Genomic DNA, 26,879 nt, shown 5'->3' on the forward strand with positions numbered 1-26,879 from the left:
TTGTGGAAAACATGAATACTTAGTTTGCTCAGTAAATTGTTGTTATGAGGTGCCATTGAGTTGGGCCCGATTCACAGTGACAACAGAGCTGACCCTTGCCCTATCCAGCCCCAAGGTCATGATCGCTGAGGTGCTTGAACGCATTGGAACTGACCCTGTGTATGTCCATCTTGTTGAGAATCTTCTTTCCTTTCTCTGACCCTCCATTTTTCCAAACATCATGTCTTTTTTCAAGGATTGGCCCCTTCCAACAACGTGCCCGGAAGTATGTGAGATGAAGTTTCACCATCCTTAATTCTAAGTGTCTTGCCTCTAAAGATCACCCTAGGAACCCTTCCTCCAAGACAGACTATTCTTTTGGTGATCCACAGGGTACTCAGTACTCTTCACCAGCACCACAACTAAGCCGCGGCTTGGGTCAGGCACGCCTTAGTCTTTAAACTGACATACTTGCTATCTAGCAATTTGAAGAGGTCCTTGACAGTAGATTTACCCAGTGCAGCATATCTTTTGATTTCTTGACTGATGGGACCAAAGAAGTTGATTGTGGATGCAAGAAAAAGAAAATTGTTGGCAACTTGAAACTTTTCTCCGCCAATCATGATGTTGCCCAGTGGTGAAGTTTTTGTTTTCTTCATATTGAAATGTAATCCTTATTAAAAGCTCTAGCATTCTATTTTCTGCAGCAAATGCTTTAAGTCCTCTTCACTTTCAACAAGCAAGATTGTATCATCTGTATAAAGAAGGTTGTTGCCTGTTCTCCCTCCAATCCTGATACCACATTCTTCTTCACAGATGAGTCAATGAATTTGGTATAGAAAATTCCTCCTTAGCTTGCAGTTGAAGTCCAGGGCTTTGCTTAAGATCTCATAGCTCCCAAGGGGTCAGTTATGGGTAAGTCCTGGTCTGTAGATGGTCTGCCCTTGCTCTTTGCACCGTCCACAGCCATCATTTTCAGACATGAACAAGACGTTGGTTATTAAAACCCACAGAGGTCCAAATGAGGCCTTCAACTTTTGAGGACAGTCTGTACCCAGCTAGTCCCTGGATCCTAAGTTCCCCATTCTTAAGGCTATCTCGAAGTCAAAATTATAAGGAAGTGGAAACAGGTATGATTTGTGTCTGATGACAGCTTGTAAGAAATTGGGAAGGATAATTGCCCATCTTTCTTTCTTGGAGCCACTGTTGGAGTCGAGCCACCTGAACGGTGTATTCTTCAGGTTAGCAGTGCAACTCCGCGTTAGTGTAGGGCTCCTTCTTAGTTTACAGTGTATCACACACCTTTCTATGCGTAAGAGGCCAGAATGAAGGCTGAATAATGGAGTGTACTGGGGGGAAGGGATTTTATACCAGTGAAATAATTTTTCTTTTACTTTTCAAAGAGAAGAGCAAACTGGGGTTGGGGGTGGGGGAAGGATAGACAGGGAGAAAAATGCAACAATGAATGAATGGAAATCAGTCAGTCTCTGTAAACATTCATTAAAATTAATTTTTAAAAAAACTACCAAAAAAATGGCATAAACACTTTCAGATAATCAGGGGGCGTAGAAAGTCAGGGCTCCCATGTTTAAATGAGATCACATGTTCTCCTGGCTCGCTCTGTGAAGAGCAGACCATTTATTTACTCCTGAGCCACTTTTGTCTTAAAGATAAGAGTTTCCAGTGAATGGAAAGGGAGCAGTGGATGGAGTGCCCCGTACTTCACTGGCCATTGTTTTTTTTTAGAGTGATGCTGGAGAAGGACTTTCTGGCTCCCCTGATCCTACTGAACCTACTGGACCCACAGTAAGTAAAACCCTCCCAGGCCTATCGCAGTTACAATGTTCAGGGGCCCTGAATGCAGCATAAACAGACATACACTGAAGATTCTTTTTAACGGCTGCTCCAGTGCCTTGCAGACAGGGCCCAGGGCTTTCACTCTGCCAGACTCTGCAGGTACTCAGGAGCAGAGTGTAACTTCCATCCTGTGTCCTGACTGGCCCATGCATTCCTCAAACTCAGCACGTCCCCAGGTGACGTCGACTTCCATGTCCGCAGACATGCTCCCCCTCCTGGGTTCCCAAGTCTGGCAAAGACACTAACCTCCCTGTCACCAAGAGAGATGCCAGGTGACCTTCCAAAGAGATCCCGCACATTCTTCCACCCCAAACCTACAGAGTCTGGCTGAGCAGTTTCCTCCTCAGCCTCATAACTGGCCTCGCGGCCCCCAGTGCAGCATCTCCCCCTTCCCATACACACACCACAGTGTGACCTCATTACGTGCAGTTATAGCCCTACACCTCAGCCTCTCATCGGCTACACAATACATATGTTTCCAATGCTTGCATTAGTTCTGTTTCCCATTTTCATTAATTAAATAGCAGAACGGTGCTTTGGAAATTCTCTTTTCTTCTTTGGGAGAATCTAATTCACTCAACAATTACGTGTGAATGTCTTCTTGAATCCAAATCTCATACTAGCCACTGCTTATCCAGAGGTGTCTCAGGATTGGGCCTCTTCTTAAGGAACCCTAGTTCCAGAGGGACCAGCAGGTACATGTAAAAACGAAACTGCAAGTCCAAGTCCAGACTTGGTTATGGCACCAAGTCAAGAAGTCAACAGTGGCTGCTGAGAACACAGAGGAAGAGGGATTAATTCCACCTGGAAATGGGATGGGGCAGTTTTATGAAGGAAGTGACTATGGCACTAGACCTTAAGGACAAGTTGAGTTTGGAAAGTCAGGAAAGAAGGCTGAGGACTGGGAGAAGGTGGTATGTGCGAGGACAGGCCGTGTGTCCACAGCATACCTTGGAAGGGTGATAGTGGCTGGAGAGAGCAGTCGGGGGAAAGACTGCAAAAAATTGGGAGGAGAGGTTGTGTATGAAAATGGAAAAATTTTCTATGAGCATGACTGCTCTTGGACAGTGACCATTGAAGCTAAGATATATAAGACTTTTTTTTTCTCTCTCTCTCTCTCTCTTTCTAGGTGGGAGCTGAAGCTGAGGGTTCGGGCCTGGACTGGAGCTCTGGTTTAGGCTCTGGCTCTGATGTCCTGGTGCCCAGTAAGGAGCTACTGAGAGTGAGTCTGATGAGTTACATGTTACACACAAAGTTCAGTGGTTCAAATCTTCCTGCTGCTCCACCAAGCTGCTCTGCAGGAGGAGTAAGATGGGAAGTCTCCTCCTGCTAAGATTTACAGCTTTGAAAACCCAATGGAAGGCCAATATGAGTGGCCTCGACTCCATGACAATGAGTTTTTTGTTTTATGATGGGTTCTAGGCACCTTAGTGTTGCAGTGGGTTAAGTGTTGGGCTGCAAACTGAAAGGTTGGTACTTTGAACCAAGTGTGCAGCCAGGGAAGATGAGGCGACCTGAAAGCAGTTCCACCTTGTCCTGCCTGCCTGGTTACTGTGAGTGGAAACAGACTCGACGGCAAAAGACTTGGTTTGGTTTGAGTTACGGTGCTCTGTGATCTGGTGTCCTGCGGAGTCATGAGGGAGACGGGACCATGGGGGTTGATCAGAGACAACACCTGATTGGCCATCACTGATAATTACTGAGGCTCGTAACTAGTTCTCAGGCTTCATTATATTTTTTTCCCCTCTGCTTTTTCACACACTTGCAATTTCTTGCTTTCCTGTTTTGAGTATGAGCCTGAGGTCATTTTCAGGACCTTCTCTTCTGTCCCTCTTTCCCTTCAGCCCTCTGAAACAGGCTCCCCTCAGCCACCTCCAGCAAGACGCCTTGATGGCTCCTCTACTGTCTGACCTTTGCCCCTTTCTCCTCTTACTCACTAGAGACCTCTGGTTAACATTTCACACCTTAGCTTCCAGACTTTTCTTTCAATCTCCCCCACTCCCAGGCTACACCCCTACTCTGAGATCTCTCCATTAACTGCTCCCATTTTTCCTCCTCAGCACTTCCTGCCTCCTTGGGCCCTGCCCAAGCCTGGGACTCCATTGGCCTTTCTCTAAGTTACCCTGGAAAGGACTCCTCCCTTCTCTGTGATAGCTGACACCTCTATCCTCAGGGCCCCAACCTCATCTCCAGGCCACCTGTGCTGAATCCTCATTTAGAAGGTTCCATTGAGCTGCCCCTCTGCCTACTTCTCATTACCAGGCTTGAAAGGCTCTGGTCTCAAGTCACATTAGGTGAATGGACCAGGAAACTTAATGGAGCCTCCAGGCCGATGGCTAGAACGGAGAAAGAGGCTAATAAGACATATATTTTGGGAAGGCTTTTAACAAAGCTTTTAACAACAGGTAGTTTTCATTTGAACTCCTCAGTCTATTGGGATTGTTACTGTTAAGTGCCTTTGAGTCAACTACTACTCATAGCGACCCGTGAACAATGGATCTGAGCCCCCCTGCCCTGTCCAGTGCCATCGTCACCATCTCTGATGCTGGAGCTCACTGTTAGAGTAACTGTATCAATCCATCTGATTGAGGATCTTCCTCTCCTCTGCTGACCCTCCACTTCTCCAAGCATGATGCCCTTTTCCAAGCACAGGCCTCTCCTAACAACATGTCCAAAGTATGTGAGATGAAGTTTCACTAGGCAGAACACCTCTGTCCATTCTAACTAACTGGGTTTTTATTAGACACACATCTAATAAGAAATTATGCAATAATAGGGTCAGAAAGGTCTGGATTCAAGTGTCAGCTTTTCTATGGAGTAGCAGTATTAGTGTGAATTTTTTTTAGTAAGTCACATCACCTTACAGCCTCTGTTTCCATATACACAAAGTGAACTATCTGTTGTTCAGGATAGAGAGAATGTACAGAACATGTGTTCTCAGTAGGTGTTTATCCCTCCTCTCTCTGTCAGCACGTCTAACAGAATGTCCACTTTGCAGGGTCCCCCAGGCCCACCAGGCCCACCTGGCTCACCTGGGATTCCTGGAAAACCAGGAACTGATGTTTTCATGGGACCTCCTGGATCTCCCGGGGAGGATGGAGCTGCTGGGGAACCTGGGCCTCCGGTGAGTTTCTGAAGTCACCTCCTGTGACCTTCCTGTGGTCTGGGGCCTCCTGTAGCCAGGGATGAGCATGTGGACCGCTGGCCCCAGTGCTGGTGAAAGCGAGAGAGAGAGAAAGAGCAGCTCACTAATGTTTGTCAACAGAAATCTCCCTCAGTGACTCATGGGACTCCTGAGAAGTGGTACCAAGAGAAGCAGCATCCTACACACTGTTTTCCTGCTGTGTCTTAGTCAGCATAGGAAATACAGACCACGTAGGATGATGGGGACTAGGCTGGGAGATCCTGGAAGGCCAGCTAGTCCAACTGTCCAGGACTTCCCCATAGAATAGGAAACATGGCTCAGAGGGTGAAGGGCACTGGTCCAGAGGAGAAGAGCCAGCAGGGCCACACTGTGACTGGGGGCTGGCTTTCCTTGGACCTGGAACAAAGCACTGGACCCCTTCCCCTCATCCTGCCCATTGGATCTCCAAACCCTAGCCTCCTTTTTCTTTTCCATGAAGGGTTTGTCTGTTCTCCTTATCAGTGATGTTGTAGGCTGACTTGTTGTTGATATTCCCCAGGGCCCAGAAGGAAAGCCTGGACCTGATGGAGCCTCAGGCCAACCCGGGATGAAGGGCCAGAAGGTACTAAAAAAAAGTGGAGGGTCCTAATACCTGGGAGCCACTGGGCTCACACATCTTTCTGGCCTCCAGGGTTGAACTTGTCTCTGATAACGAATGTTCCCCCAACTCCCTGCTCATCTTCCCCACCTGTAGCCCTGTCACTGAGCTCATTGTGCCCAGACCTGAACTCAGCATCTTCTGTATGTTCCCCGCGTCAGAGAATGGCACTGCCTACCTGCTTACCTGCACTGCAAATCAGAGTCTTTCAGACTCCTTCCCCTGTCCCCTTTCCTACCAGAAGCAGCCACTTGCCAAGCTGCCACCCACAGCCCTCACTTCCTCTCAGCTTCAGCTGTGGCTCCTCACTGATGCCGCACTCTCTCCACCCATAATCCGTCCTTCACCTCTTCCTGTAGCAGGGCTCTCTCCAGGCACGGTCCTCTCCACTGAACATCACTGGCTCTTGCTACCCACAGGATATAAACCTAACTGTTGTTGCTGTTATGTGCCATCAAGTCACTTGCAACTCATAGTGACCGTATGCACTGAACCCTGCTCTATCCTGAGCCAACCTTATTGTTTCTGATACATCTACCCCCATTACCCCAGTCACTGAGTCAATTCATCTCATCCGGATCTGCCTCTCTTGCACTGTCCCTCCTCCCTCCCAGTATGATGTCCCTCTCCAAGGACTCGTCCCTCCTTGCAACATGATCAAAGTATGTCAGATGAAGCTTCAGAATCCTTGCCTCCATGGGGCAGCGTGGTTTCACCCTCTTGCAGTTCACGGTATATTCAATATTCTTCTCCGTCACCACAGCTCAAAGGCACTGATCCATCTTTGATCCTAGTCAATATCCAGCTTTCTGAAGCATAGCAAGTAACTGCAAAGACTATGACCTGGATCAGGTGCACCTTAGTCTCCAGACTGACATCATTGCTCTTCAGTACTTTGGAGTGGTCCCTGACAGCAGACTTTCCCAAAGCAATTTGTCTTTTGATTTCCTGGCTGCTGGTACCAAGATTTTGTTGATTAAGGAGCCAAGTAAAACATTTGTCATTTAGGTATTCTTTATATGGGCAACTTAATGGCATTAATTGTACTCATGTTGTGCAACTGTCATCATTCTCTACTTCCAACCTTTCCCTTCCATCTTCACAGAAGTATTGTGTCTTCTAAGCAATAAGACTCCTTTCTCTCTTCTCCTCCTCCCACCCTGCTGGCCACAAATAACTTACAAGCAGGGCTTGAGGGTCTTCCCGATCTGCACCAGCCTGCCTTTCCAGCCCATCTCCCATCTCTCCCTCACGTGACCTCCATGCCCACAAACCAGCCCAACCCAGATCCCCTGGGCTTGCCCTTCTTTTCCTGCCTCCTGGCCTGTGCACCAGTGTTCTCTATGTTTGGGATGCTCCTCCCTTGTGTCTTCCTCCAAGCCCCAGTGCAGGTATGTGCTCTGAGAAGCTCTCCTTAGCTACTACTGAGTAGGAAAGGAAGTATCCCTCCATCCTGCACTCTCTATCAGTACAGTATTTAGGCAGCTGGACCAAGATTAAAATCCTCACCACAGCACCAACAGGCAACATCATGATAGATGGTGAAAAGATTGAAGTTGTTAACAATTGCGTTTTCCTTGGATCCATAGTCAACACTCAGGGTAACAGCAGTCAAGAAACCTCCAGATGGATTGTGTGTGGGGCTCCGCTGTCAAGGACCTCTTTAACATGCTAAAGGGCATGGCATGAAGGACCTCTCGGACGTGCTAAAGGACATGGGTATCAGTCTAAAGCCCAAGGTGCTCCTCATCCAACCCAGGGTCTTTTCAAGTGCTTCCTGTGCATCTGAATGCTGGACAATGAGTAAGAACGACAGAAGAAGAAATAATGTTTGAATAGTGGTGGCGAAGAAGAGTGTTTAGTATTCCACAGACTGCCCAAAGAATAGGCAAATCCGTCTTGGAGGAGGTGCAACCAGGGTGCTCTTTAGAGGCGAGATGGTGACACTTCATCTCAAACAGTTTGGCCATGTTCTCAAGAGGGGGGCAGTCCTCGGGAAAAGACACCACGCCAAGGAAGGTAGAGGGCCAGAGAAAGGCCCTCAACAAGAGAAATCGACGCACTCACTCCTATCAATGGGTTTGAGAATGAATGGCTCAGGTTAGGGCAGAGTTCAGATCTGCTACTCATAGAGTTGCTACGAGGTGTAATTGACTTGACAGCAACAACAACGACCCCTCTTAGCCAACAACAACAAAGCTGTTCGCTTCCCTGTCTGCCCCCCACCGCAGCAAACATCGCACTATGGGACTGTCTGTGTGTCCTCAGAATGTCCATAAGCCTGTAGTAGCATTTGACGAACAAATGCAACTGCTCTGATAATAGACCTGCAATTCATCTGCAATCCCTGGGGTCACACCTCCCTTCATTTTCTGGGGCCTCTGTCTACAAGTCCTGAGCTGGAGCAGGGGGAAGCTGGGGTCAGAGTTCCCATCTGTAGGATGTCCCCAGCCTGGTGAAAAGATCGTCCATGGCCGTGAGAAAGGACAGTAAAGATTCAGTGAGCTTCACGGTACTGATAGAGCTGTGAGTTTGACTGGAATTCCGTGAGGGAGGATCCCAGCTGAGTGGGAGCTGGGGATCTGTATTCCCCAACTGCATGAAGACAAAAAGAACCCTTGCCTTCCCCAAGACGTTATCCTCTCATTGAACTGTATTTCCATTTCTGTCAGCTTCCGAGTGTGTTTGTTTTAATTGATACAATAACTTGATTTTCGTGGAAGATCATTTCTAAGAAAAAGAGGACAGAAACAATTATCAGGCTTGATTGAATTCATTTTATGTGCACCAACTGTTTCACCAGAAATTACATTTTGCAGGAAACATCACAGACCTACGCTTGTCTTGCCTGCTCTCCTTACCGACCACCCCTCCCTTCACGCCTCCCACACCCTTGGCTTTGAACTTAAAAGTACTCACACCCACATCCGCAGGCAGCCCACACACAGGTGCACTCGGGAGCTGCTTTGAGAACCAAGGGTGCCTTGTGTTGCTGGTTTGCCCAGGCTAACTGTAGGAAAGAAGTCATATGCAGGTCTATTGGATTCTATTGGAGTCTATTTGCTAGGAATCTCTGGTGGCCTCGTGGTAAGGAGTTGCACTGGCAACCCAAAGGTACATAGTGCAAATCCAGAAGCTACTCCTTGGGATTAAGATGGGCAATCTCCTCCCATGCAATTAACTGCCTCTGTAAAGCCGAGAAGTCAGATCCAACTTAATGGTAAACAAAAACAACATGATCTTTCTTCAGGAGATATTAGGTGGCACCTACAGTTCAGTGCCTAACTGCTAAGAAAAAAGTTGATGGTTCAGATCCACCCAGGGCAATGTTGGAAGAAAGGTCTGGCAAATCTGTTTCAGAATAGAAATATCCATTGGAAACTCAATGGCAAACAGACAAGAGCTCAGCATGGATCAGCGTCAACTCAGCAGCGATGGACTTGGTTGTTTTGTTGTTTAATGATGCTTTCTGGTCAAGTAAAAGCACCTTCTTGAAAGACTCTGAAATTTGCATCTTTTTCTATCAGAGAGCTTGAGGGAAAGCTTACACATGAGGTTGTAAAAATAAACAATGATGAAATAAACCAAAGAATATAATCTGGCTGTGGAATAAAGCAATCCTGTATGTTTCTCTTTGTGGAGTAGTAAGTTATTGTGTGTCCACTGTGCATTTTGTTTATCCATCATTGTTTCCATCTTTGGGGAATTGTTACTGGAGCTGCACTGAGCATTAGTGTACCCAGAGCTGCCCAGATCTCTGCCTCCCCTTTGTCTGAGCACAGAGCGAGAATGCGGCACAATTTACAGTGGAGAGCTCTGGTGACCTGGTGGTAAGAAGCTGCACTGCAGTCACAAAGGCACCCAGTTTGAAGCCACAAGCTGCTCCACAGAAAAGGGTGGGCAATTTCCTCCCATGCAACTTACTGCCTCTGAAAACCCACTGCAGCGTCAGCTATGGGTCAGTTCTGACTCAACAGCACACAACAATAAAGAAAAAGAAAGCTGAATATCTGTTACCTTGAAAATGTCATGCTGAGTTAAAGAAATCAGTCACAAAGAGGACAAATGCTATATGCTTCCATTCATATGAAAAATCTAGAAAAGCAACTGAATCCAAATCTTGTTTATTAGAGGTTGCCAAAGGAGGGCAGGAGGGAGGGAGTAAGGAGACTCTCTGCTTGGGAGCCACTGAGCTTCATTTAAGGGTGAAGGAAAAGCTGGAACTGGATAGTAGTTCACAACAGGATGGACATGATTAATGCCACTTGAGAATATTGTTGAAATAGCAAGTGCTTTGTTATGAACATATCCACTACAATAAAAAAAGCAGCAAGAATACACCAAAATGTGCACATATACTGACAAAGAAGATTTAAGGGGAAGAACATTTCAGGGAAACTACGCACTGAATCCAGTGACCATCTACCCTTGACTCCCCATCATGCTACCTGCTCTTCAGTTTGCAGCCTTCCCAACATTTCAGGGAAACTACGCACTGAATCCAGTGACCATCTACCCTTGACTCCCCATCATGCTACCTGCTCTTCAGTTTGCAGCCTTCCCATGAGAGGCACTCATTTCCTGCCAGGGTGGTGCCCTCTGCTGCTGGCTGGACCTGCCCATGAGGGTGTCATTCCTCATGCTTCCATCAAAGTGGCCTGGTCCCTCACTGGCAGGGCACTTTGCCCATTTTAGACCGGACTCTACATGGGCATTGAATGCAGAAGTCCAGTGCCAGCCCAGAATCCCTCTGACAGGTACCTCCCTCTTCTCTGAGTTGGTTTGTTTCTACAGGATCCACACCTCGTCCCCCAGGAAACCTGTATTTTCACCCGTACTGGGGGTGTTCAATGCTAGCTAGTGGTCTTAATTCTTCCAGAAGAGACTCACTCATCATTCCATGTGTCTCCCAAACTTGAGAGCATACTTAGATGTTATTGAAGTTGCTCCACTCAGCTCAGGGTAGAGGAAACCCCCTGCTTTATCTCCCTCATCGGGGAGTGGGGTATGGAAGGAGACTGCCTAGCAGACTACCAACCCATCAAAGGAATTCTCCCTCGATGACTTCTCCCTGGTTTTTACCCTCCACCAGAAGATGAACTTTGTTTGCCATTCATTGAGTCAGAACGAATGCATAGCTGATCTTCCAGCAGGTTTCTGGTGCTGTAAGTCCCAATGAAGGAGACGGCCCATCCTTTTCCTGCAGAACAGCTAGTGGATTCAAACCACGTACTTTTAGGATTACAGCACAACCTCTTACCACTTGGCCACCGGAGTTCCCTAGAGATGAACTTGTTGAAAATGGATCCCCAAGCTTCCAGCATTCTTTGCACAGTTCCATCCCCAGAAGCTTGGAGACATCAGTCAGAAGCAGGACAGTCGAAGTCCCATTTTCATATCCTGTTACTTAACAGTCTTTAAATCCCTGTATCTGAGATGTATATTAATTATACATACTTCTGAGAAATGTATTAATTATACATACCTGTGAGCTACATATTAATTATGCATACCTACCTATGTGATATATAATAATTAATTTTTAATTTTTTTTCAGGGAGCAAGAGGGCCTAATGGCTCCATTGGTGAAAAGGTAAAAAAAAAAGAAAAAAAATTCTTTTCTCTTTCTTCCTCTCTTGCCTGTGGGAAATATAATTGGACTGTTGGGTTGGAATATCGGTATGTTGTCAGCACAAAGAAACTCATCTCAAAGGAACTTCTTAGCAGAGGTGGAACAGCTGGGGGTAAAGTCCCTGCGAGCTTTTCTCCTTTCTCAGTCCCCTCCCCACACGCACATTCACGTGCTGTGAGCTGCTTATCTCCCAGAGAAATGTCAATTAGTGAGACAGCTGCCCGGGGCCATGGCGCAGTGCAGAGCAGCAAATTCATCAGCCTAATTAAGTCCAAGGAATGTCTTTCTGACTGAGTGAGCCGTTCCTTCTGAGACTGAAGGGTAATCAGCCTGTCCCCCTTTCTTGCAGGGTGACCCCGGCAACAGAGGCTTACCAGGGCCCCCAGGCAAGAATGGGCAAGTTGGCACCCCGGGTCCTGTGGGACCTCCAGGGCCTCCTGGACCACCTGGACCCCCAGGCCCTGGATGTGACATAGAATATGGATCCGAGGTAATTGTCTACCTTTTATGGTTAAAGGGAGCTGTGGTCGTGTAGTGCGTAGGGTGTTGCCCTGCTGCCCCGAAGGTCTTGCCTCTCTGGTGGTTTGAATGGACCCGAAGGTCTTGCCTCTCTGGTGGTTTGAATGGACCGGGAGCTCTGAGGGAAAAAAGATGGGTGAACTCCTCCCCTCTGATTTACAGCCTCTGAAACTCTGTAGAGGGTCCAGCTATGAGTCGGTTCCAACTCAGCAGCAAGGAGTTGAGTGTTATGGCTCAAGAACCCAGCATTCTAGTGGTTGTTGCAAAGGAGGCTGGTACACGAGGGTGGGGTGCTGCTGATTACCCGCTGGCTGCTCAGCTCCCAGCCCCCCCCTCACACAGGGGCCGAGGAAATGCCCAGCATGTGGATGTGGTACCTGGGCCTGAGAACGACCCCATTCTTTCTCCTTCTCTAGGATACCGAAGGCTCTGGCAGTGTCAGGCTGTTGAGTCAATCCAGACTCCCCCGACCAACGGCTTCAAGCGTAGGTTGATTTCTGACATTGTCATTGTGAAGATTGCCATGCTGGAGTTAGAGACCCAGGATAGGAGAGACAGCTCTCCTTCCAGAGCCTGGTCCTCTCGCTCTCTGTGAGGTGTTCTGTCCTTCAGACTCTGGATGGGCTTCCCTCTCATCCTGCACTCCCGTTCATTGCCTGGAACGGATGAAGCCTGGGAGCTTTGGGAGAGATGGGCATGGGCGGGAGTGACCAGAAGAATTTGGTGTTCAGTTCCTTTGTTTCTGCAGGGTCTTAAAGGAGAAAAAGGAGCCCGAGGACCCAAGGTGAGGTCGTAGATTAGAGATGGAGATGTGGGCTTGCAGCAGGTGTCTTTCAGCCTGGTCCTGGGAGCATAGTCCATTTACAGTGAGACTTTTTTTTCTTCCCCACTGTTGTACTCAGGGTGACAGGGGATTGGATGGAGTTGGCAAGGTGGGACCCCCTGGACCTCGGGGGCCACCAGGACGCATCGAGATCTTGCCCAGCGTGAGTATCATGCTGACCGGTATGTGGGGCTTTGGTGAAGCAGGAGGAGACTGGCTGCCTTTGGAGCTGCTGTATTTATGCAGGGGGCTCAGAGTGGCATCTGGTGCATGGAGCTTCCACCTCCACTGTCTGACCACTGTCTGATTCTATCCTGTGACCACTATTCTCTCTCTGATGCTTCTACAACACTCTTCTAGTTGACAGAATGTGGGGACCAACTCAAAGAGCCACCTAGGGGAAAGGTATAGGGGTCTTAAGTAGGGAGCACCCAACCAGGTTCTGAGGAAGTGGAAACATAAAATCAGAGGTTTTAAGGAGAGCATTATGCTGAGTGAACTCAGACTTGTAAGGGCAAATACTGCAGAAGACCGTTATTGTAAAAACAGAAGGATCACTAGTAAGATGTGTATGGGAACCTAAGGAGGGAAGGAATGGGAGTGGAGGAGTGAGGATAGGTAGGGGTGAAACCACAGGACTGGACAGTTTGGTGGGTGGGCAGAGGGGGTGAAGGAAATGGGAAGGGCCTGGGTGAAAAGGTAGGGTAATGATAGGTAAAGTCCAGCGGTGAGTAATTTTATAATGATGGGAATGATTGTATGAAACACAACCCAAGTGAAGAATAGTGTGAAACACAATGTGTGTGAACTTTGTAAGCAAACCTATATAAAATAATAAAAAGAAGGCCCCAATACTGTCTTATTATGGATAGATGTGAAGTTGAAAGACTTAGCTTACTAGAAGGCCACAAGTCCCTGCTAAGTGAACCCCACATCCCACAGACTTGCCCACTAGTCCCTGGATGTGCTCTTGGAGGCCCGTGGATCCCAAGGGACGGGAGGGCAGTACTGAACTGAGCACGTCCATTTATGCTTCCTCAAGCTGCCGCTCCACTGCTCCAGGAGTGGAGGAAAAGGCCAAGAAAAGCCGCTCCTTGAGCTCCCTTTACCTTTATCTGACGGAGGGAGGAGGCCTCCCCTACCCTGTCCTCATCCACAGAGAATGTGACATGTGATCTGTCAGGTCTCTGCAGGGCAGGCCCTGTATTCGAGGTCACCCACCCCTTGGGCAGGCCTTTGTTCACCAGTGGCCTCTTAACCTACCCGTCCCTTCCATGTGCTCCTGAGGGCCCATCTCATCTCTTCACGCCCTTGAGCACAGTGCACACTCAGTCACTGTCAGGAGATGTCATTTAATCAATCCCTGTCAGAACCAGCTCAAGAGCACATGACAGTAGCAAACACCCATGTGCATATACTCAGTATCAGGTCCCATGCGAGGGCCTGTGGGTACAGAGAGAAATAAGATACCATCCCCATCCTCAAGGGGGCCTGGTGCAGGAGGGGAGAAGGCCTAGCAGTCATCTAGCACTGAGATGCCAAGAAATAAATGGATGAGCAAGAAAGGAGAGAGATGGTTTGGGATCTCTCCTTGAGAGATCTAGGAAGGCTTTCTGGAGGAAGTATCTTTGAACCTGGACTTGAAAGCTGAGGATTATTTAGCAGGTTGGCGTGGAGAATGGGGCTTCCAGAATATAAGGGACAAGAAGGAGCCAGAGCACAGAGGTGGGAATATGTGAGTGTATCCAGGACACAAGTGTGGACTAGCATGGGAGAGCAGGCATAGGATATGTGGTGTGGAAAGGAAACTTGGTGAGAAAGCTGGATTGTAGGCTGGGAAGGAATTGCAGTCCACTTACTATTAGGACATCACATGGCCCTCCTGAGAGAAATGATGTCACATTGGTAGATGAGAGAAAGACCAAACACTCCAAATACCCCGGGAAAACAATGACTAGAACAACGGCAAAAAAAAGGACAATTTAAAAATATCAAGTGTGGGTACGGATGGAGAGAAATAGGTACTTTCACATGCTTCTGGTGGAAGTGTAAATTGCACAGCCCCTTCGGACAGCTCTTTGGCAGTCTGTTAGAACTAAAAATGTCCTTAGCCAACAATCCCACATGGAAAGATCTCCAAGCTATACACCAGAGTGAGGGGAGGGGGGGACAAGCTGAAAAATAATGCATAGAGCCTGATGCCATTTATGTAAAATAACCACACATGCGCACACGACCATCCAGAACAGTGCTTCATATGCGTGTATGCATGTGTACTTAAAGTTTTAAAAGGTAGACTGTGCTCATGCATTGTACAGCTTAAACATTAATTAAAAGAGAGATTTGGTAGGCAGCTCAGGGCTGTTCTACAAGAAACGAGGGGTGGGAGAGTAGGCTGGCGGTGGGTTTGAGTGTGTTATTTAAGTCTGCCCCTGTTCTGTCATGCTGGGTGGCTTTAACGGAAGGCAGAACACATGCTGTCCTTTGTCCTCATTGTCTGATTTCTCCTGTTCAGGCTTTGATCAACGTCACCCTGGGATTCATGAATTTCTCTGACATTCCCGAGCTCATTGGACCTCCGGTGCGTATCCCCAGCTGCCCTCGAGTGAGGCTCCCGCCCAGATGTCCCTCTTGACACAAACCCGGGTGGATTTAGATCCTGTTAGCTCCTGAAACGTAGAGCTGGAATCTGTGAGAGGAGGATGCAAAGAGAACTTCAGGTTCTGCAGGCCAGTGTATTTATCACCACGCGTGGTCCCAGGAAGAACTTCATAGTCTTGAAAAGTTACCCATATGGTAGTCTGGTATTGCAGAGTCTAGCTCAATGCTATGGAGTTTCCCACTCCTACGCGTCAGAAATACATGTGCTGTGATTCAGAGCATCGTAAGGAACAAATATACTCATGCCCGTGCTATGCTTTGGACCTGCTTTTATTTGCGTTCTGTCATTTCTCAGTCTAGAAAGAGCCTGGAGAGACCGATCAGTGTGCTAAATGGGGAAACCGAGGCCCAGAGAGGGAACATGACTTGCCTTGGACTTTTAAGCCCCGTTTTATGAAATCAGAGAGCTGGCACATAAGCAAGTTGAATTACTTGTTCGAGTCCACAGTGCTGAGGTATGGCCTGAAGACACAGGAAGCTCCCTCCCCTAGCCTGTGTGCTAACTCCGTATTGCATCTGCCAGTACCTGCTGGTGCCGACTGGAGGAAGAGGAAGGAGTTTGGCTTTGGGGCCCTCAGTGTCTGACCTGAGCTCCACCACAGAACTCACACTGCTCTAAGGCTCCGATTCTCCACCCTGGCATTATCTTGCCAGACTCTGGGGCAGCTTGTAAGAGGTACAGGTGTGAAACTACTTTGTAAGCTGAGACACTCTAATACAAGCCAGCACAGCTTGTCCTTCTACAGCTGTGCAATCCAGATGTCTACAGGGCCACCAAACCCTGAGGACCCTGTTAAGGCTGGAACAAAGCCCCATCCACGTCCCAGGCAAAGTCCAGTGCCCTCCTCAGAATTTCTGCAGATAACCAAGAGGCTCCAGTTGCACCAGGCTTCTGCTTCAGCTGAGTGAACTCTGTTTCTAGTTGTCTTCTTATCTCCACAGGGATTCCCTTTCCTGGGTTTCCAATAAAACAGCCCCGCTTACCTCAATAATCACACCCTAAGATCAGTCAGCCCATAAACCATAATTCACACACAGAGGATCTTTGTTTTCAGCAGACTATTTGGAAGTTTGAAGTCATAGAAGCCTGATATCTTAGTCAAACACAGACAAGCCTCAAGGCAATGATTGTCGTCTCTGTTCTGACAGTCCCTGGACCCTGCGCGCACTGCCTCACTCTCCTCGCCTTGGAGATCTCCCTTTCTCCCCGCTCAGGGCTGGCAGACCACGACTGCCCTTCATTTGGACAAATGCAGACTCACGGTGTTCTCCTCCACCCCTGGTTCTTCCTCAGGCTTTTCCTACTTGTGGGCAGTTCCTTGTCTGAGGAGGCTCAAGTTCTGACTGTCACTCTTAGGATTCTCCGTCCTATCACATGCACAGGACATTGGGAAACTTGTTGCAAACTCGTTAGCTCAGCTCGGCTCGGCTCGGCTTGGTTCTGCTCAGCTCAACCCATGGCCACTGAGTAATTTCTGACATATGGTGACTGTCCAGTGGTTTTCTGAGGTGGTAAATTGCAACCAGATGAAAATGCCCATCTTTCTCCGTCAGAGTTGAGCCACTTGAGATAGGGAGCCTTAGAGTTTGCAGCACAACTTTCTATGGATGCTCCCAGAGCTCTGTTATCTAGTTCGAACCCTCTATATACTGTGCCAAATACATGAGGCTGCGTTCCTTATAGCTGCAGGTGTCTGGGATTGGCTGGAAGAAGGGCCATCCCTCAGATGGAGTGAGCCCTAGATGGAATGTAAATCCCAAGGAGTTTCAGATAGATGGAGGAAAACCTTCTGGCTCCTATGAGGAAAGAGAATTGAGTCCTACAAACATATTCTCACTCCTAACCCCAGGTACACCGGCTACTTCAGGGACTTGTGCAAATGAGTGTATCTATCGAAGTCCCACACATTGCATTTCAGGACCCTGAAAGATTTCAGACACTGAGTACCTTGCAGAAAAGGCTGCCATGTAAAATCGAGAATTCTGGCTTGGAGGAGCCAACACTGTGAATACCTGAGAAACTTCTGGCTTTGTCCCTGACTAGCTGTGCGACTCTTCAGGAAGAGATGGACAGGCACCTTCCATGTGATTTACTGCCTCTGAAAAGCCACTGGAGGGTCAGCTATGAGGTGGTCCCGACTGGATGGCACATAACCACAAGAGTTGTGTGACTCTGTAGAGGTTTTTCTCCTTCCTTCTTGAACCTCAAAGTCCTCCTCTGCATAATTGGTTGGAGAATCCTCGTGTTGGGAAATGCTTAGGTTTTGCCAGGAGCTGGGAGGGGATGGGCCTGTATTCCTGCAGGGCCTCTCGAAAGCTGCCTCTAATCTAGCCTGCTTTGCCTTTGGTGTGTCACAGGGGCCAGAAGGCATACCTGGGCTGCCAGGATTTCCAGTAAGTATGCAATACCTCCCTTCTATCTGTGCCAGACGTTACTACTCCTCTGTCATTACTCACGCTGTTCTTTCCCTCACCTCCGCAACTCCAAGCTCTCACACCATCTAGTTTGCAACCTTTCTTTAACTGTCCCCCCACAGTTTCCACTCTTAATTTTTTCAGTTCTATGAAGCTGGTTTTTTGTTTCTTTGTTTCACTTCTCCTGTGATTCTTTTCTGCCTCTAGCTATAGTTATCTGTGCCCATTTGTTCTTGTGTATATTGTGAACAGCTTTGGGAGCACTGGGTCTCTTTCAACCCCAGAGCCAACCATCCAAGCAGTGACTGACTTCCCATAAATGCAACTGGATGAGTCAAGTGTTTCAAGTAGATAAAGTCCATCTGAGGCCCCCAAGGGAGAGAGTGGTGGTGACAGAGGGCAAGAAGGGAGAGGGACCATGGACCAGGACCCCAACTGTTAATAGTTGTGTGTACCAGTGTGGGATCTTTACCATAAAAGGTGAAAATGCGTTTGTCGAAAGCTTTTCTAAAAGCATAAGTCTTTGCTTAAGCGCAGCTCCGTGGTCCCAGAGCAGGGCCTGCAGGATGGTTTTGGGGCATTGAACGAGTTGTTCTGGGGCTCACGCTGGAGGATGCAGTGTCAACAGGAGAAGAGTCTACTTTCAGGGAAACAAAAATAATGAAGGAAATATAGAAGAAATAGAGGTTGGCTCTTGATTGTAGAGTTAGAAGTTATTTCTTTTTCTGTTTCTTTATGCTTTTTTGAACTTGGTACACTTTCTAAAGGACTCCATGCTGGGATGATGCTGAAAAAACATGTGAATCAGACTTCACAAGACAGAAAAGAACCACAGTTAGTGACCCCTGTTAAGAAGAGGCAAGGTCAGGCCTCTGGACTCCAGCCCCAGCGTGGCTGCTCCATGACCTGGAGCATGTTTTAGAACACCTTTTCCTCTAAATGAGTGGTTCTGTGTTCCCACAGAGCCCCTGAGAAGAGCCCCCAGGGCCACTGTAGAGGGCAAGGGGTAAGTCAAGCAAGCCGAGTTCTGACCACAGCCTCCCAATGAGGGAAGCTTCCTTTTGACATGCTTTGTGTCTTGGACTCAAACGTGTACAACAGCCCATATTGGGTTTCCATTAAATATTTTACTTTCGACAGAGGAAGTTTCACTGTTAAAAAAAAAAACAAAAACAAAAAACCCAAAACAACTCACCCTTTAACCCAGGAGACAAGACAGGAACTTGTGAAAGCTAAGTGGCAGGAAAGTGTTGAAAAGTCTTTTTGGGGACAGAAGTCATTGCCCTGTGAGTCACTGTCTCGGATACTTAGTTTGAATTGGGGTCACCTCTTGCTGGGATATCTAAATGGTGGGTGGAATTTGACTCTGCAGAAGGGAGTGGATGGGACTCCTGGAGGGGACAGTGAGGCAGAGGCAATGGACAGCACTGTGGCTGGAGAGGAAAAGGATCACCCTCGTGCTGTGAGGTAGAATGGAAGATGAAATGCTTAGGCCTGACACTGTGGGGCTTGGAAAGACAGGCAGGATGTCTGGCTCCCATCCCATAGAAAGCCGGGAGCCAGAGAACAGGAGGAATCATGGAAGACGAGTGGGTTGCGGCTGTAGGGTGGCCTGCAAGAACAGCAACAGCAGGGTCAGAGTGGAGTCTTGTTTCAGTGGCTCCCCAAGAGTGAAAGGGCAAGTTCAAGGAGGTGTGGAGCCTGCAGGCCTACAGACACTCTGGGCCATCTTCCTTTTAACAGACCACAATTTCTGGAGCACTGAAAATTAGGAAAATCCATGGTTTATCGTGGCTTCTAACTAACTTGGAAAGAACACTCTCTATCCTTTGCCTTTTGGGAGAAGGAAAACTTTCTTATTGATTAAAATGTTTTCTTGCTTATGAACAACAACAACAAATTCTCCAACAACTCTTTCTAGGGCCCTCAAGGACCAAAAGGTGACACTGGTGAGCCTGGATTTCCAGGACTGAAAGGCGAGCAGGTAAGAGGGGCCCAGGTTTCCAAGTGGGATTCTGCTCCAGAACTTTAAACACTTCAAGTTGACTGAAAATCGTTGTTTACTTTCTTGAGTGTGTTATTATACATAGGGTTGCTGTGAGTTGCAGGCGACTCAATGGCACAAAACATCATTATATGTTAAGAGATAATTCACATGCACAGATTCACACTTTGGAAGTATCCAATGGAGAGGTTTTCAGTATATTAACAAAATTGTGCAACCCATCAACTCTTTCTAATCCCAGACATTTTTATTTTCCCTAAAAGACACACTATTCCCATTAGCTGTCACTTCCCAGTAGTTAGTTAACTTTTGTAATCTCAAGGTTCTTCTGTGATGAGGGTGAACCATTGGTGGCGAAATTGGTTTTCATCATGGTTTAGAAAGAGAACTCCACACAACTTTCCCTTGGAACTGTTATCACATATGCTCTACTAATTGCCTGTGGGGCAGCTCTGTTAAAATGCACACTCTCTGAAAAGAGGTCTCAAGCCAGTTTCTTCTGTATAATACTTAATAATCAGAAATGGTGAACAAATGTCACTGAAAACATTTATTGAGTGAGAGATTGTCTGATCAGTGAATGAAATGAGTAATTCTTAGAAATGATAAATTGGAGCATTCTACAGTGGAATGTCAATCTTGGTCCAGAGTTTTTGGCATAAATACTTAGCATGCAGAGTCTTGGTCCCCAAGCATTCCCAGCAAGCTCATGGCCTTTGCGGATTTCCACATTTGCCTCTTTGAATTGATTTCACAGTTGGTTTTTACAGATGAGGAGAGGTGGTATCTATAAACAGATATTAGAGGCTTTAAGTTCTATTCAAATATTCATATATCCATCCGTTTATTCATCCATGTATTTGTCTACCGATTACCTAAGATGGACTGCCCAATTTTTTTTATAAATTAATTTCTTTATTTTTCATTTCAATGAACATCTACAGAGATTTTGGAATTCATTCATTGTTGCACTTTTCTGGACTACCCAATTTCTGTACTAGGCACTCACACTGTCTTTGAATTGAATCTGGCTCACAGTAACCCGACATGATAGAGTAGAACAGCTTAGAGAATTTTCAAGGCTGTAATCTTTGCAGAAGCAGACTGCATATCGTTCTCTCATGGAGCTGTTGGTGGATTCAAACTGCTGGCTTTCTGGTTAGTAGTCAAGTGCTTAACTACTACACCACCAGGGCTCCTCAACCACCAGCAGAATCATCCACCAGGGCACTAAAACCACAAACCAAACATGCTGATTCCTGACGTGGTGACCTTCTAGCAGGTTCCTGAGGCAAAACTGGAGGAGATTGCCTCATCTCTATCCTCCCATTTTGACTCCAGTACCTGACAGACTCAAACTACTGGCCTTTCAGTTAGTGGCCTAACATACAACACACAATGCCACCAGGACTCCTTATACTAAGTGCTGCAATGTTCTCTTCTGTATCATTGAGTTGTAACTAACACATAGCTGACCCTGCAATGGGTTTTTAGAGGAAATAAATCACACTCCCATGGGAGAAGATTATCCTTCTCCAGTGTAGCAGCCAGTGGATTTGAACTGCATGCCTTTAGGATGCCATTGCAACTCCTTGCCACCAAAGGCACCAGAACACTAAAGATACAGAAATAAGATAAAGGGAGCAGATAGGCAAAAAGCCCACAAGGAGTGTAGTCATTGCTGTGATAAAGGTTTGTATAAAGCCAATTGGAGCATTTTGCAATTTAGGTTTGGGGAGTCAGAGAGGGTGGACATGCTTTCCAAGGAAGGGAGTGTGACGTTTCTGTCCTCCCTCCTTCTCCCTCCCCCTCATTCTATTATGACCTTCAGAAAGGGGAAATGGGATGCTAATATCTGCTGGAATCACAAATCCAGCAGGTGGAGGGTTCAAAGAAGTAGGCAAAGGGGCCTGAGTTTGGTGCTGCATGGCACGATGTCTTGAGATGCTTTTATTGCTTTGGACCTGAGTAGACGGGATTAGATGAACAAAGCTCTGGCTTGGGAGGAGACCCCATCATACTGACCTTGTGAAAGTGCTTGCTTTAAATGTCCTGTTTCTCCTGTGGTGTGGTCAGATGGATCTAGTGGCACCTGTGTGCCTCCCCATCACTAACCTCCTGTCACCTTGATAGCCTGGGACCTGTGCCCAGACAGCTCTGCTCTGGCCATCACAGCAAATGCACTTTCTCTCGCTCTGCCTCTAATGCTTTTGTGCTTGCTTCTTCTTGCTGCTGGCGTTCGCAGGACTCCTTTCCTCACCAGCAAAGTGGTAAGATCCAAATATCAAGTGTGGGCTTAAAGGGATGAAGCAGAAAAGGCAGCTCTGGCAGCTTTGATAACCCTGCCCTGGCTATTCCCAGCACTGTTGAAGGGAGTTTTTACTGTGGTCCAGCCCAGCTCCCCAGGGCCCCACAGTGAAGTTAGGGACCAAAGTCTGAGAGCATTATAAAAGGTTTCTCCACCTGGCCTTGTTCTCTGGACATAAACCGTCCTAGAAGCACCTGGGATGGTAGATGAAAGCGTTCAGGGAAGGGCCATTTGTTCCTGCTCCCAGTACCCACCATGGGAGTTTTACCTGACTGAGAGTGTTTCCATAGGAGCCCATGGTTGTAGGAGCAGAACTCCTCCATTGAGAGAGGCCTTGGTGCTTATTCCTTCCTCTCTTTTCCCAATCTCAGTTCTTTTAGGAAAAATAAATATGTTTGTAAGAATAGGCCTCAAATTAGGTTATCAGGAAAGCAAGCCATCACATATACTGAGAGCAAGATGTTCCTGAGGGAATTCTGACCAAGAAAGGGTTGAAAAGACCATAGAAGGCCTGAATATGGGTGGGCTGAAGGTGAGGGTATAAATCTTCCAGCAGAAAGGGCCAAGGATGGGCATGGGAAGACCCCTGCTGTGCCACAGGGCAGTGGATCTGACCACATGTGGAGGAAATAACTCAGAGGACCTTCAGTCAGGCAGTTGCTGCCTCCTATGATGGGTGGGGAAGTGTGAGAGGTGGGGTTGGAGGGTGGGATGAAGGTAAGAGAGGTCACGGCAGTCGAAGGTCTTAGTGATCCTCTGGACAAGGTAGGGTAGAGAAGACCCAATCTCACTGAAAGGTTCTCTGAATTGCAGGGTGAGAAGGGAGAACCTGGTGCCATCCTGAGTGGGGACATTCCTGTGGAAAGGCTGAAGGGGAAGAAGGTAATTACGTCAGCAGACCTCAAGAGCAAACCTCTCCTTCAGCTTCCCGTCTTTGTTTCGGCTGTAAGCAGTATTCCTCTGATGACGAGAATGTATTCCTGTTTTAGGGTGAGCCTGGAACACACGGGACCCCAGGGCCAATGGTAAGTGGCTGAAATGTCTCTCACTTTGGCACTGTTACATTTTCTTGTCCGCACTGTGAAAATACAAAGGGTGAGGCCCAGTGTGGAGACTCAGCCTTAGATGGAACTTGGTCTGGGAAAAGGTACATTATCAGTGGCAGGGCAAGCCACATAAGGTGCACGCTTAACACTGAAAGCCTGAGAGTTCCTGCAAGAGGCTGGAGGAAGGCATTACTTCTAGAAGCCTATGAGTCCAGCCAGCCAGCGCTGTGATGGGTTATGCTTCTGAGTCAGAGATTCAGCTGGAGAAACTGAGAAGTGAAGACAAGACTCTGGTCCGTGAGGACAGGTGGAAGCAAGGCAGGGTCCACATCCTGGAGGAGGGTCTCAGGCAGGGCTGGTATGCGGTGTGACACAAGGATGCATCATTTGGAGCCCTGAGCTCCAAGACCAAGGCCATGGTCCGTGCTCTAGCTTGTCCAGCTCCAGGCTACCAGAAAGCTGAGGCATCTGTGAACTTCCCCCTCATTCTTTAGTTGGTCCAGATGAGAAGCTCTCAGAACGAATCTGGGGAAGTATAAAATCAGTAGGAGGTAGGCGTGTGGTGAGGGACTGAGCAGGCAGTCCCGTCCATGAGAATAAAGACTAGGAACCAGGAGCCAGGTGGATGGTTACATCATCATCTGTCCTTGCCCTCTTTCTATCCATGGTTCACCATCACCATCATGAAGGCAGGCAGAGTACCACCCGTCTCCATGGACCTCGAGATTCTATTCTTCCCTAATTTATTATTTGTTCTGCTCTGCCTATAGGGGCCCAAAGGACCACCAGGACATAAAGGAGAATTTGGCTTTCCTGGACGACCTGTAGGTATCAGCACCCTCAGATGGATACAGAGGAAAAGCGTGTGGGCCAGGCTGATGTGCGGGCAGTAGGTTTGCTAACGTGTCTCCCGTGGGTTTCAGGGTCGCCCAGGACTGAATGGCCTCAAGGGCGCCAAAGGAGATCGAGGAATCATGATGCCAGTGAGTGTCACAGCCCCAGCCCCACCCACACCATCCTGCATCAGAAGAGAGAGAGGGTGCAGGCTTGAGTGGTTGAACCTGTAGACTGAATGTTCAGGGTTGTTTTCCATTGTCGCCTCCATGGATCCTCTCTCCCAGCCTTCTCTGCTCACTCTCAGGAGAACATAGACCCGGGGAAGGTGGTAGCAAAAGACACTGAGTGTACTCAGGAGTTCTAGCTTCAAGTCCAAGGTCTTCTGATTCTCATGGAGAAATGCCTCCTTGTTCCTCCTTTGAGAGTCCCAGGGACTTCATACATCAGTTGTTGTTATTGTGTACCATCAAGTGGGAACCGACTCATAGCTGATCCTGCAGTGGGTTTTCAGAGGCAGTGAATCACAAAGGAGGTGACTGCCCATATTTCTCCCTTAGAACATCTGATGGATTCGAACCACGTGCCTTAAGGCTGGAAGCACAACTTCTTACCACTAGGCCAGGGCTCCCTTCACACATCAGTATGTGTTCAAGAAACACTTTTGAGTTAAGTGACTATCAAACACATACCAGCTACTTAGACAGAACCTCACAGGCTGGCATTACATTACATTGGCATGGTACAGGAAATAGAAGAGGGAAGCCAACATTTATCAAGTACCCACAAAATACCAAACACTGTGTGAAGTGCCTTTCAGACGGTAGTTCACTTAGTCCTAATAATAAGTGCCCTATGAAACACTCTGGGAGGTCGTAACCTGCCTAAGAGGAAACCAGAACAAATAGAGGCTTAGGTTACCAATTCAAGATGCAAACACAGGTCCAGACCCACTGCTACTACTGTTCATACCATACTGCCTTGCTTTGTACGTCCAGAAATCAAGAAATACTTCACTGAAGCACTGGGTGTGGGGGGTGGTCCTAACATACTCATCACGCCCACTGGAGCTGGGAGGTAAACCACATAGCAACACTTTAATGTGGGATGATCAATAGATTCCAGATGGACTCGACACTTAGCACCTGCTGGTCAGAACCTCCTCATCCTGCAGTCAGGACCCTCCTGGGTTCCAGGCTGAAGGAGGGGGGAAAATTATGTGTGCTATTGAGACCAGAGTGACCCAGCCTTGAAAATAACCTTGGTGGCTAGTAAGAGTGGGCTGTCTTGTGTTTATGAGGGCCTCTTCCAAGCATCGTATCATGTGGGGGACCCCTGCCCATCCCCATCTCCACACCCAGGACATACCGACAGAGGACGTCAGCTCAGCATTGACTGTGCAATGCTCTGCAAGTCCCAAACTGGGTTCAAATCTCAGCTCTGCCTTAATTGCCATGGGACCTTTGAGCAGGTAATTCCCCCTCTCTGGGCCTTATTATTTACCTGTGGAATGCAGAGCTCTGCGCTGTCTGGTTTGTTGTGAAGTGCAAGGTCATGAATGTAGAAGTGTTCTATAAAAGGACTAGGAGAAGGTGCTCCACTTGGAGGACTCTGCTCTCTCCATTGTGCTCCCAGTCCCCGTCCTCTGCACTGGCAACCACTTTAACTTGGTAATTTTCTTTCTCTCCCTCCTTAGGGCCCACCTGGCTTACCTGGTCCTCCAGGCCCCCCAGGAAAACCTGGAGCTGTGATTAACATCAAAGGAGTAAGTAGGGGAGCGGGAGACTGGCCTGGCCTGAGCTGCAGTCTGGCGTCCTGGGGTCACGTGAGCGGATGGCTTCATCTCTCTTGTTCTTGTTCTCATTTCCCACAGGCTGTTTTCCCAGTACCTGCCCGGCCACACTGCAAAATACCCGTAAGTAGATGTGTAGTCAGGGCCTTGAAGAGCAACTCCAAGAAGAAGTTTAACCTTAATGTCTTCTAGAAGTTTAATATAGATCCTTAAGTGACTTTCAGATAATTAACTTGTGGCGATGAAATGTTCTGGATCTTCTCAGTGGAAACACTACCAGCAGGCAGCTTCTAAAGCAGTTGAAAAGGCAGGGCCTTTGGTTACCATAACCACGTCAGCCTCACACATGGAGACGTTCAAAAAGACAAATAGGCCCCTGAAAATCACCACTGCCAAGTGTCACCTAGTAGCTGCTGCATTGGGAACTTCGGGTTAAAAATCTATCACTGACCAAGTTCTGTCTTTTCATGTTGTTGTGTTACTGCACAACACGCAGCGTTGAAGGGCAGAGATTATGGCTCTGACTTTATAAGGAGGATACTGTGACTCAGAGAAGCTGACTGACTTGTCTCAGGCCGTGTAGTGAGGACATGATAAAGCTGGGGTCATGCCTCTGGTCTCCTGACCACCAAGCAGGTGTAGATTCCCTGAGACTGTGGGCTCTGAACTTGCCAGTCTCACAGTCACGCAAGGCCACTGTCCCAGTGTTACATTCTCATTAAGAAAAGTTCTTGTAAACTTTCATTAAAATTAATAAATAAATTTTTTAAAAAGAAAAGAAAAGTTCTGTTTTCCGGGAGGAAACCCAGAGAGGTTGAGCCCGTTGCTGTGTACGAGTATTAGTCATGGAAACATTCATCCAACAAATATTTACGGCACCTCTATGGAATGACAAATCCTTCCTGGCTCTAGAGACACAAGCGTGGACTAGACAGGTGTGGTCTCTGCTCCTGGGAGCTGCAAATGATTGCTTAGAACGATTCCTTGAAGTGTGGTCATAATTGATGCCTGCTGAGGGTGGTGAAGAGGCTTGGACCTGAGGCTCCAAGGTGATGCAGTTTCAGTCCCCGTCTGTCCATTTGAGGCATGAGTTTTATCTCCACCCCCAAGAACTCTGGCCTGGAAAGCAGAGGACAAGACACGACCTGCTAAAAGTGACTAATATGTTCTAGCCATCAGCTCAGCATGGCAGTAACAGAGCTTCCCCGTGTTCACATCGATGAACT

The 26,879-nt window shown here is 47.7% G+C and overlaps 1 protein-coding gene across 1 annotated transcript in view; it reads left to right on the forward strand.

Annotated features, from left to right (window-relative positions):
- COL15A1 (collagen, type XV, alpha 1) overlaps positions 1–26,879 on the forward strand; it is a 211,009-nt gene that overhangs the window by 161,306 nt on the left and 22,824 nt on the right. Inside the window, exons 11-28 of the mRNA XM_006886968.1 lie at positions 1,726–1,785; positions 2,966–3,058; positions 4,835–4,960; positions 5,520–5,582; positions 11,176–11,211; positions 11,600–11,740; positions 12,186–12,254; positions 12,518–12,553; positions 12,672–12,755; positions 15,108–15,173; positions 17,612–17,647; positions 19,590–19,652; positions 22,795–22,863; positions 22,971–23,006; positions 23,798–23,851; positions 23,951–24,010; positions 25,558–25,626; positions 25,735–25,776. Coding sequence (XP_006887030.1) covers positions 1,726–1,785; positions 2,966–3,058; positions 4,835–4,960; positions 5,520–5,582; positions 11,176–11,211; positions 11,600–11,740; positions 12,186–12,254; positions 12,518–12,553; positions 12,672–12,755; positions 15,108–15,173; positions 17,612–17,647; positions 19,590–19,652; positions 22,795–22,863; positions 22,971–23,006; positions 23,798–23,851; positions 23,951–24,010; positions 25,558–25,626; positions 25,735–25,776 — 1,203 coding nt within the window. The remainder of the gene's footprint in view (positions 1–1,725; positions 1,786–2,965; positions 3,059–4,834; positions 4,961–5,519; positions 5,583–11,175; positions 11,212–11,599; positions 11,741–12,185; positions 12,255–12,517; positions 12,554–12,671; positions 12,756–15,107; positions 15,174–17,611; positions 17,648–19,589; positions 19,653–22,794; positions 22,864–22,970; positions 23,007–23,797; positions 23,852–23,950; positions 24,011–25,557; positions 25,627–25,734; positions 25,777–26,879) is intronic.

This window comes from Elephantulus edwardii, unplaced genomic scaffold (genome assembly GCF_000299155.1).
Source record: "Elephantulus edwardii isolate Elephantulus edwardi_28Jun2011 unplaced genomic scaffold, EleEdw1.0 scaffold00052, whole genome shotgun sequence".
Taxonomy (NCBI): Eukaryota; Metazoa; Chordata; class Mammalia; order Macroscelidea; family Macroscelididae; genus Elephantulus; species Elephantulus edwardii.